We start from the raw sequence: 14,265 nt of genomic DNA on the forward strand, positions 1-14,265 counted from the left end.
AGCGATACGCGTGCATTATTGAGCTCCAATGACGAGATGAAAAGCATAAAATACGAAGTGCGGCCGTGGTGTCGGCAAGGGAAATGATGAGAGACTTTCAGCTCAATTGGTTTATTTAAAAATTAATCAGTATATTCCTGCAGTAATTTACATAGTGGTTACATTTCCTCAATTACTCAGATATTTCGGCCTAATAAATGAGTCGAACTACACAACTATACGCGCATTAATCCATCCCCCCATCCTCCAGCTGCAATTCCATTTTAAGTACTCAGGCGTTGGTCTAGTTATCAATAATCAAATTAGTATCACTACAGAACAGCATCCATGCTGTTGCAGAGCGAGGCTTTGCGAAGCGGGTAGAATAGTTAATAGAATAAAAAGTTTTTTAAAAATTTATCCAAAAACCTCGAATCAACAACAGCGGGCCAAATTATTTCTCCTCGCAGTATCAGTCGTCGAGACGTATCGATCGATTTATCAATTTCTGAAGGAATGTTATAAAAATCTTGTACATTGACTTCCTGAAGATATTTTATTCCCATCACGAATATCTTCAGTTCATGAAATTGTTTCATTAATTGCACAAACATCTTGAAAACACCTCACATTTTTTGTCGCAAATTGACATTTCCAGTCGTAAAACAAACTTCCTACATAATTCTAAAACAAATTTGATACTACGAACCAATAAAATACACCAGCATTAAATTACAAACTTGGATCTCCTCTGACATTCGACGAAAGTAAAATCTTCCGAAAGCCAAACTAATTAGTCCTCAACTGATAATCCCCATTCTGAGTGATGTATCTCACCCAAGGCAGTGCCTGATACCCGCTCTTCTCAATAATCTTCAAATACCTGACTTGTATCCCCGAAGTCGTGAAATAAGGAATCTCAAATTTGACTTGAATCGGTGGTTTACCCTCCACATCCTCCCCAACAACCGAAGGTAAGCCAAAGTGTGCCCTCATGAGATACTCCTTGCCCCCCGGAAATGATTTTATGGACCAAGTGATAGCACTCTGCTCAGGCGAATACCTAACACTCCCAATAGTCGTCTTAAACTTTGGTGAATCAGCATCATTCGGCACAGGAATAACAATTTCAACGTTATTAGCTGTCGATCGTCTCTTGAATTGTGATCTCGCTTTGATCATGTACTCAACGCGACTGTGTGCATGACGCTCGATGACAGATTCGATCCATATGAGGGGCTTGACATGTGTATTCAAACGATAAGACATTAATTCGAATTCACCATCAGGTGGAATGAAAGATATCGTTCGGTCGTTCTCGAATCTCGACAGTCTGACGCACTGGTGGAACTTTACATCCTCAAGTTCAACGGATTTCGATTTACCCCGACCGGTTGACTCGAACAATACCTTGTCATTCAGGCCCAATCGAAGCTCAGGCATGCCCGAGAGATAGACGCGCATTTTAATCGCCCCGACAATCTCCGAAGAGAGAACATTGCCGTTTGCATTTGCCAGCAGATTAACCGACTCTATAACATCGAGAAATACTTCGTTCTTTCGATACTTTATGCCCTCAGACCTCCACGACACTGCGTTCGTCACAGCCATCGGTATTCTCGGCTGTATCTCCAGCTTGTGACCCTCTTGGGTTATGTATTCCTGCAGAATCTTGCTGTCTGTCGTCTGGGGGTAACCAAAGTCCAGCAGTTCGTCCAACAGCTCGTAAATAACGACGAAATTGTCGCGTATACTCTCCTCCTCGAGCTCCTTAAAGTACTCCTGCATCACCTGAACTACTTTGTGGAGGAATACAAATACCAGGGATATATTCGCATTCTTCTTTGTTGTCGACACTATGTAAAGATTGTTGTATTTTATGTATGCGTAAGTGCACTCGGGTATCTGTATTATTGGGGTCAAGTTGCCTTCCTCCTCGCGCTCCATCACGAGGGGCATGAACTTCTCTATTACACCGGTTTCTATGTCACCTCGGTAGTTTCTGGATATCAGGACTTTTCCTTTTACGTCCAGAATGTACACCGCTGAGGTCGACATCTTTAATGGGGGAGTTATCTGGAAGAATTTATAGGTTTTCCTTTTGAACTCACCACTTTTTGGGGAGATTTGGAGGGAGACTCTCTTGCTTCTTGGTTTGACTGAACTCCTCTGGATTGAATACGTCAATTGGTTTCATAGATGAGGGGTTGATGAATAACTTTGGAATGTCTTCGTCGTTTTCTTGGGATCAATTCGGGAGAATTCAGGAGGGAGACGAGGCGTGGAGTGTTGTTTTTGTTAATTGTGTCTTCTTCGTTAAAATGATGTGGTGATGTGGTAATGTCAAAATTTGGAAGTGTTTATTCGGTGATTCACGCATGAAAAAATTGAATAGAAGAAAAATTGGAATTTTGGTGAATCCCGATCAGAATTCTGTTGGTGTGTTACTAAAAAATATATCTGCGTGCATTTTTGGGACGATTTTTAAAGAATAAATTCAACTACACGACAGGAAACGGTTGAATCCTTCAAATTAAGAAAATTAGGAGTTTTATCTTTTCTTTGTGATCCAAAGAAATGAGTCGATCAGTGGAATATCGCCTTCATTAGTTTCTCTTCGTAACAGTAACGTATTGATGTGGTAATGTCAAAATTTAGGAATATTTATTTAATAATTCAGAAGTGAAAAATTAAATAGAACAAAAAATTGAAATTCTGTTGAATTTCTATTAAAATTCTATTGATATTTTTCAAAAATTCAATCGGTGTGAATTTTTGGGACGATTTTTTAAAAATAAATTCATGCACACGTCAGGGGAAAATTTAGAATCCTTCAAAATACAAAAATGAAGAATTGTTATTTTTTCTTTGTAATTTAGTCTCCTTCAGTTAGTAAAAATTATGAAAGGGAGTCGATGAGTGAAATGTTGGCTTCATTGAGTTTTGTCTGCGTAAAAATGGTGTATTGAAATATTTATTTAATAATTCGCCCGTGAAAAAAATTAATAGACCGAAAATCGCCATTTTGTTAAAGTCCTATTAGAATTTTCATGATATCTTATGAAAAATTATATCTGTGTGAATTTTTGGGGCGAAATTTTTCGAGGTAAATTCACCTAAACGTCAGGTGAAAATTTTGAAAGCTTCGATTAAAAAAATGAAGAGTTATTATCTTTCCGTTGTAATTTACTCTTCTTCAGTTCGCAAAAATGATGTATTGCAATATCTATTTAATAATTCATAAGTGAAAAAATTTAATGAAAAAAAATTGGAATTCTGTTGAAGTCTTATCAGAATTCTGTAAATAATAATCAGAATTCTGTAATTGTGTATTCGGTAGTGGGAAAAATTTTATGTGTGGATTTTTGAACGAATTTTTTTGGGATAAATTTACCTACACGCCAGGTAAAAATTTTGCATGCTTCAAATTAAAAAAAAAATGAAGAGTTATTATTTTTCCTTTGTAATTTACTCTTTTCCAATTCGTAAAAATTAAGGAAAGGAGTCGATGAGTAGAACGTCGACTTCACCAATTGTGATTTTTTCGTAAAAAATATGTATTAAAATATTTATTTGATAATTCATAAGCGAATTAATTAAATAGGGAAAAAATTAGAATTCTGTTGAAGCCGCATCAGAATTCTACTGATATTTCACGAAAACTTCAATCTCTGTAAATTTTTGGGACGAAATGTTCTAGGATAAATTCACCCACAACCTCATCATGTCAAACTACACGTCAGTGTAACACAGCACGTGTAGGTTATGTTCCCATAATTGACATTGTAAAAATCCAGAAGAGAGTGTTTACGCCTCGGTTTCGGGGGTTTCTAAGTGCTACAAAATGTTTTACCAGACTTTTTTCAGACTCACCCACTCGAAAATCTTCCTTTTCTCCCCTTTTTTTCGGTAGTCCACTCTCGACAAGCGTAAATCTCCACGAAACAGCCAGACTGGACTAACACGAAGGCGGCTACGAATCGAATGCACAGGGGCAATGGTCTCTGCGCCTGCGCCCCACTGTTCTCCTCAACCGACGCGTCTCATCCCCACCACCGCCCACTTGACGTATCGCACTGTATATCGACCGACGCCCGCGCAGACGAATGCAATTTTAAACTTCTCAAATAACCTATCGTGATTTCAGCCAAGTTTGCACGAGTTTTCACGGAAAATCGAAACAATCGACGGTTTTGTATTATTACAATAATGGAAGCAAACCCGATGAAAGTTTCAATTGATGCCCAGAGCCCAAAGCTGACTGTCTGGCTAATTAATTTTTTTCTCGTGGGATTTTTCTTTCGAAATTTTATCCGATAATTTTTTCTCGTACGAATAAATTTAGTAGAAAAATCTAGCGAATTCGATAGAAAATTCTATTGAATTTCTGGTGAACTTCTATTGAGAATTCTATTAGTTTCCACTGCGCCTGTTTTATAGCAAATGTCCAACCGAAATTATTTAATCAGAACAATCAGTAAAATTTCTTTTTTTTTTAATTAAAAATTTTTTTTCATTTGATTTTTTTTTCTCACGAAAATAATTACACAAAAGAAATGGGACAATCGCAGCCTAGAAATTTATATAGAATTCTATGGGTTTTTTCTACAGAATATTTTAAGTTCAATAGAAATAGAATGGACATGATTTTTTATTATTTAATTTTTTTTCCATTAAAAAATACCGCAAAGAAACTAAGAAAATTCCAGCTGAGGAATTTCTCTAGAATTCTCTTGATTTTTCTGTCAAATATTTTCGATTGACCATTTCTATCGAAAAAAAAATCGGCTCAAAACTAAAAGAAATGGAATAGCAATTTCTATAAAATTCCAAATATTTTTAAAGGAAATTTTTTCGCACTTAATTTGTACTTAAAACGGTGTAAATCACCCCCTTCGAGGGGTTAATTAAATATTGGTACTGGGAGGGGTTCAAAAGATTCGCCAGACGGGGAAATGAATTATCGGGGCTGAGCTCTTTTATTTTGAGCTATGGAACAACTTTTAATTATATAAAGTTGTACCGGCGATACCCGGGGGTTTCATTGTTGCAGCGTTATCGCCAGGTTCATTAACAAATAAAATAATAATGAGGGAAATAATGAAGGAAATGGGGAAAACGTTCTGAGCGAGTTTTTGTCTCTTTGAGTTAATTAATTAGGTATCTATCGGGGGTTGTTATTATTGGGGGGGAGGTAATCAGGGTGAGTGAAGCTGTTGAAGGCAGTTGGAAATGTTCGAGGTGTTGGCAAGCGATTTGAGAATTCCGCTAACACGGGTGGCTATCGCGATAATTAAATTTTTACGTGGATAATTTTTCTAGTGAAAATTGGACGATTTTTATGATAATTTTTATTATATTAATTATTAATTAACGTTTTCAATTTTCCAAATATTTTATAAATCACTACGCAACTTCGCAAGAACGATGATCATTTGATTAATTGAAAAATCAAATTCCGATATTTAGAATCAATTGTTTAATTATACTTAAAAATTAAAAATTATTTTCAAATTTAAATAAAAATATAAGGAACTGTCATTAACCTACGGTAAACTTTTTTAAAATCAGTGACAATTACTCAGTAAAAATTGAGCGGACGTTATTTTTTCTAAAAATGAAATTTGTGACGGAATTTCACCCTAAACTTCAAATTTTCCTTGTCAATTCAATAAAATTCCGGAAATTATTATTCCCCTCATCGCAAATTCCAAAATTCATAATGAAACGAAGCTGAGTTTCCTTTGAAGATCTGGTGTCGTGATTTTCCCCGTCCGTAATTTTCAAAAAACTCAGTTAAAAAGTTTCGCGCGATTTCAGCGGAGAACAGTCACTTCTTCCCGAAATTTCTGAGTGAGAGCGAGAGCCTGTGATCCCATTGACATTAATTTGTGCTGTCGCCAACTGCGGAAGTCCCCGGGTCGTGTCGTAATGCATGCACACAGATACTTCAACATTTTCTTGGCACGTGATACTCCTTCATTCCCCAGTATTCATGTACGTCCGGGGCACCACCACTATTTTCCGCAGCACTTTGTCAATGAAATAGGGTTTTCGGTGGTGTATGCCCCAAGGTGGCGTATCCAAGGCGCCAGTAAACTTCAGTACATTTTACCGTGGTTAATAAAGTAATGTACGATGATATTGGCCCCAGAGAGCTACTTACCTCATTCCCGGAGAGATCCCGCTGACAAAAATTCTCCTGTGGCATTGCGGAGGAAAAAATTATAGAACTTTTGAGGTAAATAAAACAGAACTCGCGAGGGAGAATTGGACGCTGTGACTGAGGTTTTAATTGCAGCTGAAATTGTGATCATAATTGTGAATTTTTTTCTGGGAATGAGGTTTATTCGTATTTTAATTCGGAGGGTGAGGAGTGGCGGAGAATATTCGTCAGTTTTTAGGCGGTTTGTTCTTATTAAAAGAACGAAAATGAGAGGGGTATTCAAATGAAAAGCTCTACTGTTGAATTTTCCAGCATGATGTGAGTAACAAGAGGGTATTTGCCTGCTTTGAACGTATGGAATAGTTTAACAGAAAAATCCAACGCTTTCTCTGATTAAATAAATTGAATGGCTGTTGAAATTAGAATTATGTAATTTTGCATGGAATAAAATTCAACAGATGTTGCTTTTCTATTGAATTAATTCCGCTGAGATGAGTTGGTTCGTTCATCTGGGATGAGTTCTTTTAATTTCTCGCTTTGAACGTATGAAACAAATTAACAGAAAAATTTAACGCTTTCTCTAAGAAAATAAATTGAATTTTTGTTGAAACTATAATTATGTAATTTCGTATCTCATAAGATTCAACAGACGTTGATTTTCCTGCATAATTAATTCCACTGGGATGGGTTGTCTTATTCATCTTCGGGGATGAGCAATGGAACAGTTTAACAGGAAAAGCTCAGACTTCCCCGGATTAAATAAATAGAATATCTTTGAAACTAAAATTATGCAATTTTGCATTTCATAAAATTCAGTAGATCTTGATTTCCTCTTTCATTTCTGTTCCGGTCTTTAATTCGAAGTGTGAGAAACGTCTCCCCATTTTTCTGTGGGAATCCTTGCACATAAATTTTCAAAGACAAAGATTTTTACAAAAAAAAAATCAATAATATTAAATTGCCCTTTTTAACCGGAAACAAATGATTTCTGATTTCAGATCGACGTCATGGACGGATTGATGCTGCACCAAGTGCCATAATAAGTTGAGCTGACTTCCTAGTGTAGTCAGCCTGTAATTCACAAGTCCGTAAGATGCTGACGACACCGAGAAGCTCTGGTGCACACACTGGAGTTACTAATTCCCATGACGTCAGTAATGTCGCGTTTGCATATCACGTTACAAAGTTTTCGGCAATTAGTCGCTGAAGGCGAGAGTAAAACTCAAGTTTAGAGTTGTTTAAGGGTGAAAGTTTCCGACATTTGTGGCTGAGATTGAAAATAGGGAGACAGTACTCGTGAATTTGTTGATTCTGTGGGAAGTTGTTGTGGGGCCGGGGGGCCGGTTGGTGGGTGTACAGGGCATGGTGGTGGCGTTTTTGGTTGCCAACAAATGCTGCAATGCTTGGACGATGCCAGCCGGCAGCCTGGACGTGGCTGCTGGTACCAATGCTGAGCACGAGCAGGAGTTACACCGACGTAAGGAGAATATTAGTCGTTTTAATTGCCACTGCTGTCTGGGGGGTCAATGCTGGACCTCGGTACGCATCCAGAATAGTGGAGACGAAGAGTGGCCAGATACGAGGCATTTTGCAGGTAATTAACGGCGGCTTGCAAGATTTAGGGGGTGAATGCTGGAATTTTGCGGACGATGAAGAGGAAATTTGAATTAATTTACCTATTTTTTATGATGTTGAAGAATTTTGCTGGAAATTTGAGGGACACTTGTTGAGAATTGTCATCCCTTTGTATTATAAAAATCCAAATCGACTTGCGGTGATAAAAAATTGGTGGTCGAAATTAAGGGTCTTGAGGGTTAGAATGAGGGTTACGAGGTTCAGAATAAGGATCATGTGGGTCATATGCGGGTTGGCGAGCGTATTTTAGTTCCACTAGACTTTCAAGGAATTTCTTCATTAAAAAATTCACATTTTCATGGAAAAATCAATGGAAACTGAAAATGTTCGTTCAACTCAAGTGAATATATTCTTGAATTCCCCTGAATTCTCTGTGAAATTAGCCCTAATTTCGACGATTGCAGAGATTTCAGGAGTAAAACCCTCTTGAAATCCCCGCATTTCCCTCATAAGGATCAAATCCATTTTTGTAAATATCCGGTGGTGTAATAGAATTGAAAATGGATAGGAAGAAAAGGGAAGAGAAAGGGGAAGGGGGGGGGGGAAATGGGTTAATTCGATTGGCAATCATCGGGTATTGGCAGAAGGGAACATTGAGGTATAGAGGAAAGAATGAAGAAAGTAGGAAGTTCTCCTGGGAAATGGGGAAAAGAGCTCTTTTGCTCTCTGTGTACTCCGGGCACAATGACCAGACGTGCGTCGCCTTCGGGAGTGCCAGGAATTATTATAATCTGAGGCGCAACGTTCACCTGTCCCTCGCCTCCTAGCTCCCGCCCCCGGTCCCTCGCCCACAACGTCCATAGAATTTATTTCAAAATCAAGGGAGAGTGGAACGTGACGGTAATTCTTCTCTGTTCGAGTGAAATCTGGTTTTCGGGGGATATAAAGTATATTCTTGTAGTAAATTATTTCGTTTTTTGTGAATGACATTATTCATTAAGGGTATCCAAGCATCGTTTGAAGTTTTGTACACAGATCACTCTATAAAATTATTATTTTTTTAAACAGTCGTTGTTTATAACTGAATAATTGGGTAGTAGAAGGGTGAAAAGTTAATTTTTTGCAATTTTAGAATTTCACAGTAGAATAGAATTTCCGTTTTTTTATTCGCCTTTTACGAGATGAATTAGTAAAATACGTGAATCAATTTGTGGTGGGTAGTTTTTTAGTCGGTCATTTGGGTATATTGGGTGGTACGTGAGTGGCAAAACGACAACCCGTTAATTTTTAATATCCTCAGAGCCACCGTGAGCCAGTGGCTCGAAATAGGAGAGGGGTAAAAAGAGAAAAGTTGATGCAGGAAAAAGGCATTTCCTGAACATTTTCCACGCGTCAAAGCGTTAACGCTCGCGCCATTTTTTTACCCCTCTTTTCTCGCGCTTTCGGTCAACGTCAATAGCACTCTCGTGTACCATCTCCCGCTCTTGGCTCGTCAATACAGAAATTGCCATTTCATCTCAAAACTGTTTTATGATTTTTTCCGGGTTTAATGTCTGTTTTATTTCGGTTCCACAATAGCACGGGGGCACGAATTTTTTGGCTGTTTGCTCGGATTTTTGGGATTCCTGGGACCTATTGTGAAGGGACATTTTTTAAACCGAACCGGATTTCAATTCCATTCACCTCTTTTCACCGAAATTTAATTGAAGAAATAAATGAAAAGTTATGAATCTTTTCGTGAATTTTTTTCAGAGCGATTTTTCGTTTTTATTGTGAAGTAAGAGATTTTATTTTATTTTAATTTTTATGTTCAAGGAATTGAACACGAGACTCGATCCAGTGGAGGTGTTTCGTGGTATACCTTACGCAGCACCACCACTAGGTGATTTACGACTGAGGCCGCCGTCACCCCCGTCACCGTGGTCGGGTGTCAGGCTCGCTGACAGTTTCGGCCCTGTTTGCCCTCAAAAGCTCCCGGATATCAGCAATCGCACGGCTGCGCTCGAGAAAATGCCACTTGGGAGATACATACAAATACAGAGGATGATCACGTTCCTGGGGAATCAGAGCGAGGATTGTCTCACTCTGAATTTGTACATACCGGGAAGTGGTAAGTAAAAGAATTTAAAAAAACGAAAAAAAATGAAAAAGTGAAAATAAAATGTAAAAAAAAATCTGTATGACAGAGTGATATTGAATGAAAAATATAATTCCCATTAAAAATACTTCACTCTGAAACCGGAGGATTTTTCCGTATTTGAAGGGAATTTCAAATTTTGAATAAAAAATGAAAAAAAAATGCAGTGGAAAAAAATTTTGCTGAAAAAATTTCTGGAGATAATATCTCAATGGAATAAGTCATACAGAAGATGAAAAATGTATTCACTTTTTACATTAAAATATTCTAAAAAGTCCTTTTCCCAATTTTTCCTAAAAAAAATTTTTTTTTCTGAATTGAAATGTAATTAAATGATGACAATTCCCCCATTTCTCCAATTGCCGCAAAGAAATAGTCCCCCAGAAACATTGAAAATCCACGGGCGTAGAGTCTCTCACAAATACTCGTTCCTGGGATTTCCCAGCAATCGAGACGGCGATGTAGGGCACGAGGGGAGGGCTGAATTGATGTTGAGAAAGAGAGGAAAAAAATGTGGGAAGAGAGAACCTGAATATTGTCTCACAGTTGGGGAGATTGCACCGGTGAGTTTCATTCGCCTCCTGTAGACAATCTTCACTCCGGCGCTCTGGCACTAGGATGAGGCCACCGTCTAGATATCAAGCTTGCACTGAGAAATGCCATAATAACTGGATAAGCCAGACGAAAGCTCTTTCAGTAAAGAACTCTACCATAGAATGCAATTGAATAGTCAAAAGTTCGTGTCCCAGTCAGTTCTTCGAACAATTATGGAGACGGGGGATTTTTTGGAATGTTTTAATGATTCATAATTCTACTTTTTCATTTTTTTTCAAATTGCCATCTGCATCTCTTATTTTCCTATTAAAATGAAATATTTTCTCGTAAAATCAATAAAAATGTAAATTACAATTTAATGTTATGATGGAAATGCTTTGAAATGTTGCAACTTCAATTGACTATTCCTGAAATTTTCAATTTATTGGCAATTAAAATTAATGAGATATGTAATTGTCGCAAATTTTCAAAATGAATGAAATGAATAACATCTAATTTCAATTTTAAAATGAATAAACTCGCTGAAATCATTAAAATGTCACAAATTCAGTTGAATATTACAATGAGATTCGTAATTCTCTCAAATTTTCAAAATGCCTAAAATTAAAAACATCAAATTGCACCTTCAAAGTACCTCTAAACCCCAAACCGAAATCGTAATATGAAAACTATTAATATCAATCGCATTCCATCACAAATTGAACACTGCATTCCCTGCATTTCCCGGACATTAATCATTTTCAATTACCCAAGCTCATTGAAATCCTCAACAATGAAATTGTTTCCACCCCTCGCTCGGAAGCATTCACCCCCCGAAGGATCAAACGACTCAAGGATGCAGGAATTAGAGAAAAGACTAAAACGATTCTCCGCTCAAACGTTCTATTCAAAGAAACTCATTTCCACTAATTCCGGAAAAGATTCCAGAGATATAATAGCACTGCCATGAGACAAGGAGCCGCGGGGAGGGGGAGGTGGTGAGCATGAAGAGGAGGAAATAGCGTAAGAGTGAAAGAGGGGCTGAGAGGAGACTAGTGAATATCACGAGCGGTGAATCTGACACCTTGACTCACGGGGGCAGACGATTAATTAACCGACGGCGGTCGCCGAGTTAGCTCGTTTCGGAACTCCCTCGGGGAGATCTATATAAATAACGAGCAAAGTTCCAACTAGGAAAACTGCAGGCTTGTAGATATATCCAAGGAGTGAATACCGAGGGATTAAGAGAAGTGGAGAACACTGGTGCTATGAAATTAATCGTCACTTCCATGTCTTTCATTCTTTCATTCTCTTTTTACGGTGAATTTTACAGGCTCCAGGGGACTAGAGGCACCTTACGCTGTTATTGTTTATGTACATGGTGAGAGCTTTGAATGGGGAACTGGAAATGTTTACGATGGCTCGGTACTTGCCAGTGCTGGACATGTTATCGTCATCACAATTAATTACAGACTGGGAATTTTGGGTGAGAATTGTGAGATAATTTATTGAATTTACGAAAAATACGGCGTGAATCAAAGAACAAATCGATCAACTCTTTATTTGAGGGGGTTATCTTCATTCCAATAGTATTTTTGTTGTAAAATAGTCGTTTGTTTGAATTCTGAAAGACTTGTTTGTATTCCAAAAGCTCTTTGTGTTTTGCGGATCAAACGGCGAGTACAAATCAAGTTATAAAAGTTCACTAGGATTCGGTGAAATAAAGCCATCTATTTCGTTTTGATGAAGTTTATTTTTAAAACGTTTTTTTTAATAACAATGGAAAATATTCTCTGGCTTAAAATTTCTATTTTTTTCAAAGGAAAAGAGAATACAAAAATTTCAATAAAATAGTTCTTATTGAACGTTTTAATAATTTAAAAAACCCTCAGAAAAATTGCAAACTCTTTATTATTCAATTTCTCAAATTTGTCAATTGTCAATTTATTCAAAAAATTAGAAATAGTACAGTAAACCTCAGGCTTTAAATCCGTTAAATAAACCGAAAATAAATTACTGAATTATCTCTTTGAATGCAAAAATAAAAAAAAATGTATCCAGGTTTCCTGAGAACTCGAGCGGTGCCAGACACTAGTGCCGAGTCCGGTGGCAATTTGGCTCTGAGGGACATAGCGATGGGCCTCCGCTGGGTGCGAGAGAACATAGGGGCATTCGGTGGTGATTCAACGAGGGTGACACTGATGGGTCACGACACTGGCGCAGCACTAGTCAATCTCGTTCTCCTCGCACCGTTCGCCAAAGGTCTGTATTTTTCTCCCTCCTATTTACATTTTCCGGGCCTCCTCCAATCGCCCTACAAACTATCAATCCCGACACCCCAGACCCCCCATTACCCAGCATCCCCATTTTATCGCAATTTCCCGGGGCTCGAAGATCGTTAACATCTGATCGTTGACATTCAATCAGGCTAAATGTACGAACATCATTTTTCCCCTGTTCTCCAACTTGACTTGACAATCTCGTTATTTATAATCCCCTCGCTCCCGCCCCTGACGACTTTTTTTATTTTTCCCTTAAACTTTCCTCCCAGTTTCTTGTTTCCGTGCTCTTAAGCACAGTAACAAGATGTTTTCCTTTTTCCAGACGGAAGTCACTCGTTCGTAAGACCCCGCTGAGCTTGAAAAATCGAAAAGAAAATATTCTTTTTTCCCTCGAAAAGTTTAGAAAAAACAAATCCCTGAAACAATGACCGGAAAATGGTGCTAAAAGCACAAGCACATTTGGTGCACTCACGGTTTGATGTATGAACTTATGTTCTACTACGTCAACCGGATATCATGCGAGAACAACCGGATGTTCCGGTGAAAAGACATTGCAATGGTGTTTCATTGATTTACTCACTCTCTTGCCAGATTTCATTCCACTTTCTCTCATCGTTTTTGTCGCTCGTTTTTGTTGCTCTTTATTTTTGTTTGTTGCTGCATTGTCTACAAACTTTCCGGGGCAAAAGGGAATGAAGAAAAATTGGAAATGTAAATTTCTGGAGGATTTTGTGGTATGCCGAGTTAGCTCGCTGGGGTACGCTGGATCGACGGGAATTTCGCTTCGTTGGACTGTCACGTAAATCAATTGGGAATACAGAATCAGATTACCTCGGTTTTCAGGCGAAAGGGGGAGAGAAATACAAACAAAGGGTGGGGGGATAAAGGGGTAATTTTTATTTCTTCTGATTGGACAATTCAATTGGAGGTGGGGAAAAAGTTATGGAAACTCCTCTTCCGTGAGGTACTTTATTTTTTTTTAATTGAATAAAATATCTACTGGACTTTTTAGATTTCTAGCCATTTTCATGGAGTGATTGAATTAAAATTTAATTTTCCTCGACTTTCTTATTGAATTGGGAATTTTCGATGAAGAAATACCTTCCCAGGCAGGAATTATGTAGGCTGACAATGGAAACAAGCCTGTGCGAGCCTAGGTTTGGCGAGGGTCAGTGACTTGATTTCATCGTTCACTCGAGCCTAAAATGAGGGCGATTCAAGGGGCCATTGCCGAGGTTCAATTCAGGCCTAGTCCAGGCTTTGAGTATTGAGGCTCAATACGTCAAGGCTTATTCGAGCCTCTGCAAGGCCTCAAAAATGAAAGTTAGTTTCGATTACATTTCACTGCGCCCCTCATTTGCCCAAGAAATGCAGAAATAAAAAAATTTTTTTTTCACCCGAAGCCAAAGTGCCATATTTAGGCTTTTTTCGGGGGGAAAGTCGACTTTCGCCAAAATCGAATTTTTCCGCCGGGTGAACGTCGAATCTGTATTTTCTGGCCCGCCTAATGCCACTGCGCCCCTCACTTGCCCCAGAAAAGCAGAAATAAAAAAATTTTTTTTTTCACCCCAAGCCCATATGTCGTATTTAGG

General features: G+C 38.1%; 2 protein-coding genes across 3 annotated transcripts in view; one reads left to right on the top strand and one right to left on the bottom strand.

Moving 5' to 3' along the window:
• Positions 1-14,265, top strand: part of LOC107036915 (neuroligin-4, X-linked) — a 79,551-nt gene that overhangs the window by 55,524 nt on the left and 9,762 nt on the right. Inside the window, exons 1-5 of one of the 2 annotated variants that reach the window (XM_015255169.1) lie at positions 6,165-6,220; positions 7,144-7,739; positions 9,536-9,830; positions 11,725-11,877; positions 12,453-12,653. In XM_015255169.1, coding sequence (XP_015110655.1) covers positions 7,545-7,739; positions 9,536-9,830; positions 11,725-11,877; positions 12,453-12,653 — 844 coding nt within the window. In that variant the 5' untranslated portion in view covers positions 6,165-6,220; positions 7,144-7,544. Of the gene's footprint in view, positions 1-6,164; positions 6,221-7,143; positions 7,740-9,535; positions 9,831-11,724; positions 11,878-12,452; positions 12,654-14,265 lie in introns of those variants that run through there. The other variant, XM_015255168.1, reaches the window with a different exon arrangement.
• LOC107036921 (AP-1 complex subunit mu-1) lies at positions 96-3,956 on the bottom strand. Its single transcript, XM_015255184.1, has 2 exons — positions 3,853-3,956; positions 96-2,055 (listed from the first exon to the last, which is right to left on the bottom strand). Exon 2 carries the CDS (start codon positions 2,035-2,037, stop codon positions 769-771), a length of 1,269 nt encoding a protein of 422 aa, XP_015110670.1. The 5' UTR covers positions 2,038-2,055; positions 3,853-3,956; the 3' UTR covers positions 96-768.

This window comes from Diachasma alloeum, unplaced genomic scaffold, assembly GCF_001412515.2.
Source record: "Diachasma alloeum isolate Michigan unplaced genomic scaffold, Dall2.0 Dall_scaffold_00212, whole genome shotgun sequence".
NCBI lineage: Eukaryota > Metazoa > Arthropoda > Insecta > Hymenoptera > Braconidae > Diachasma > Diachasma alloeum.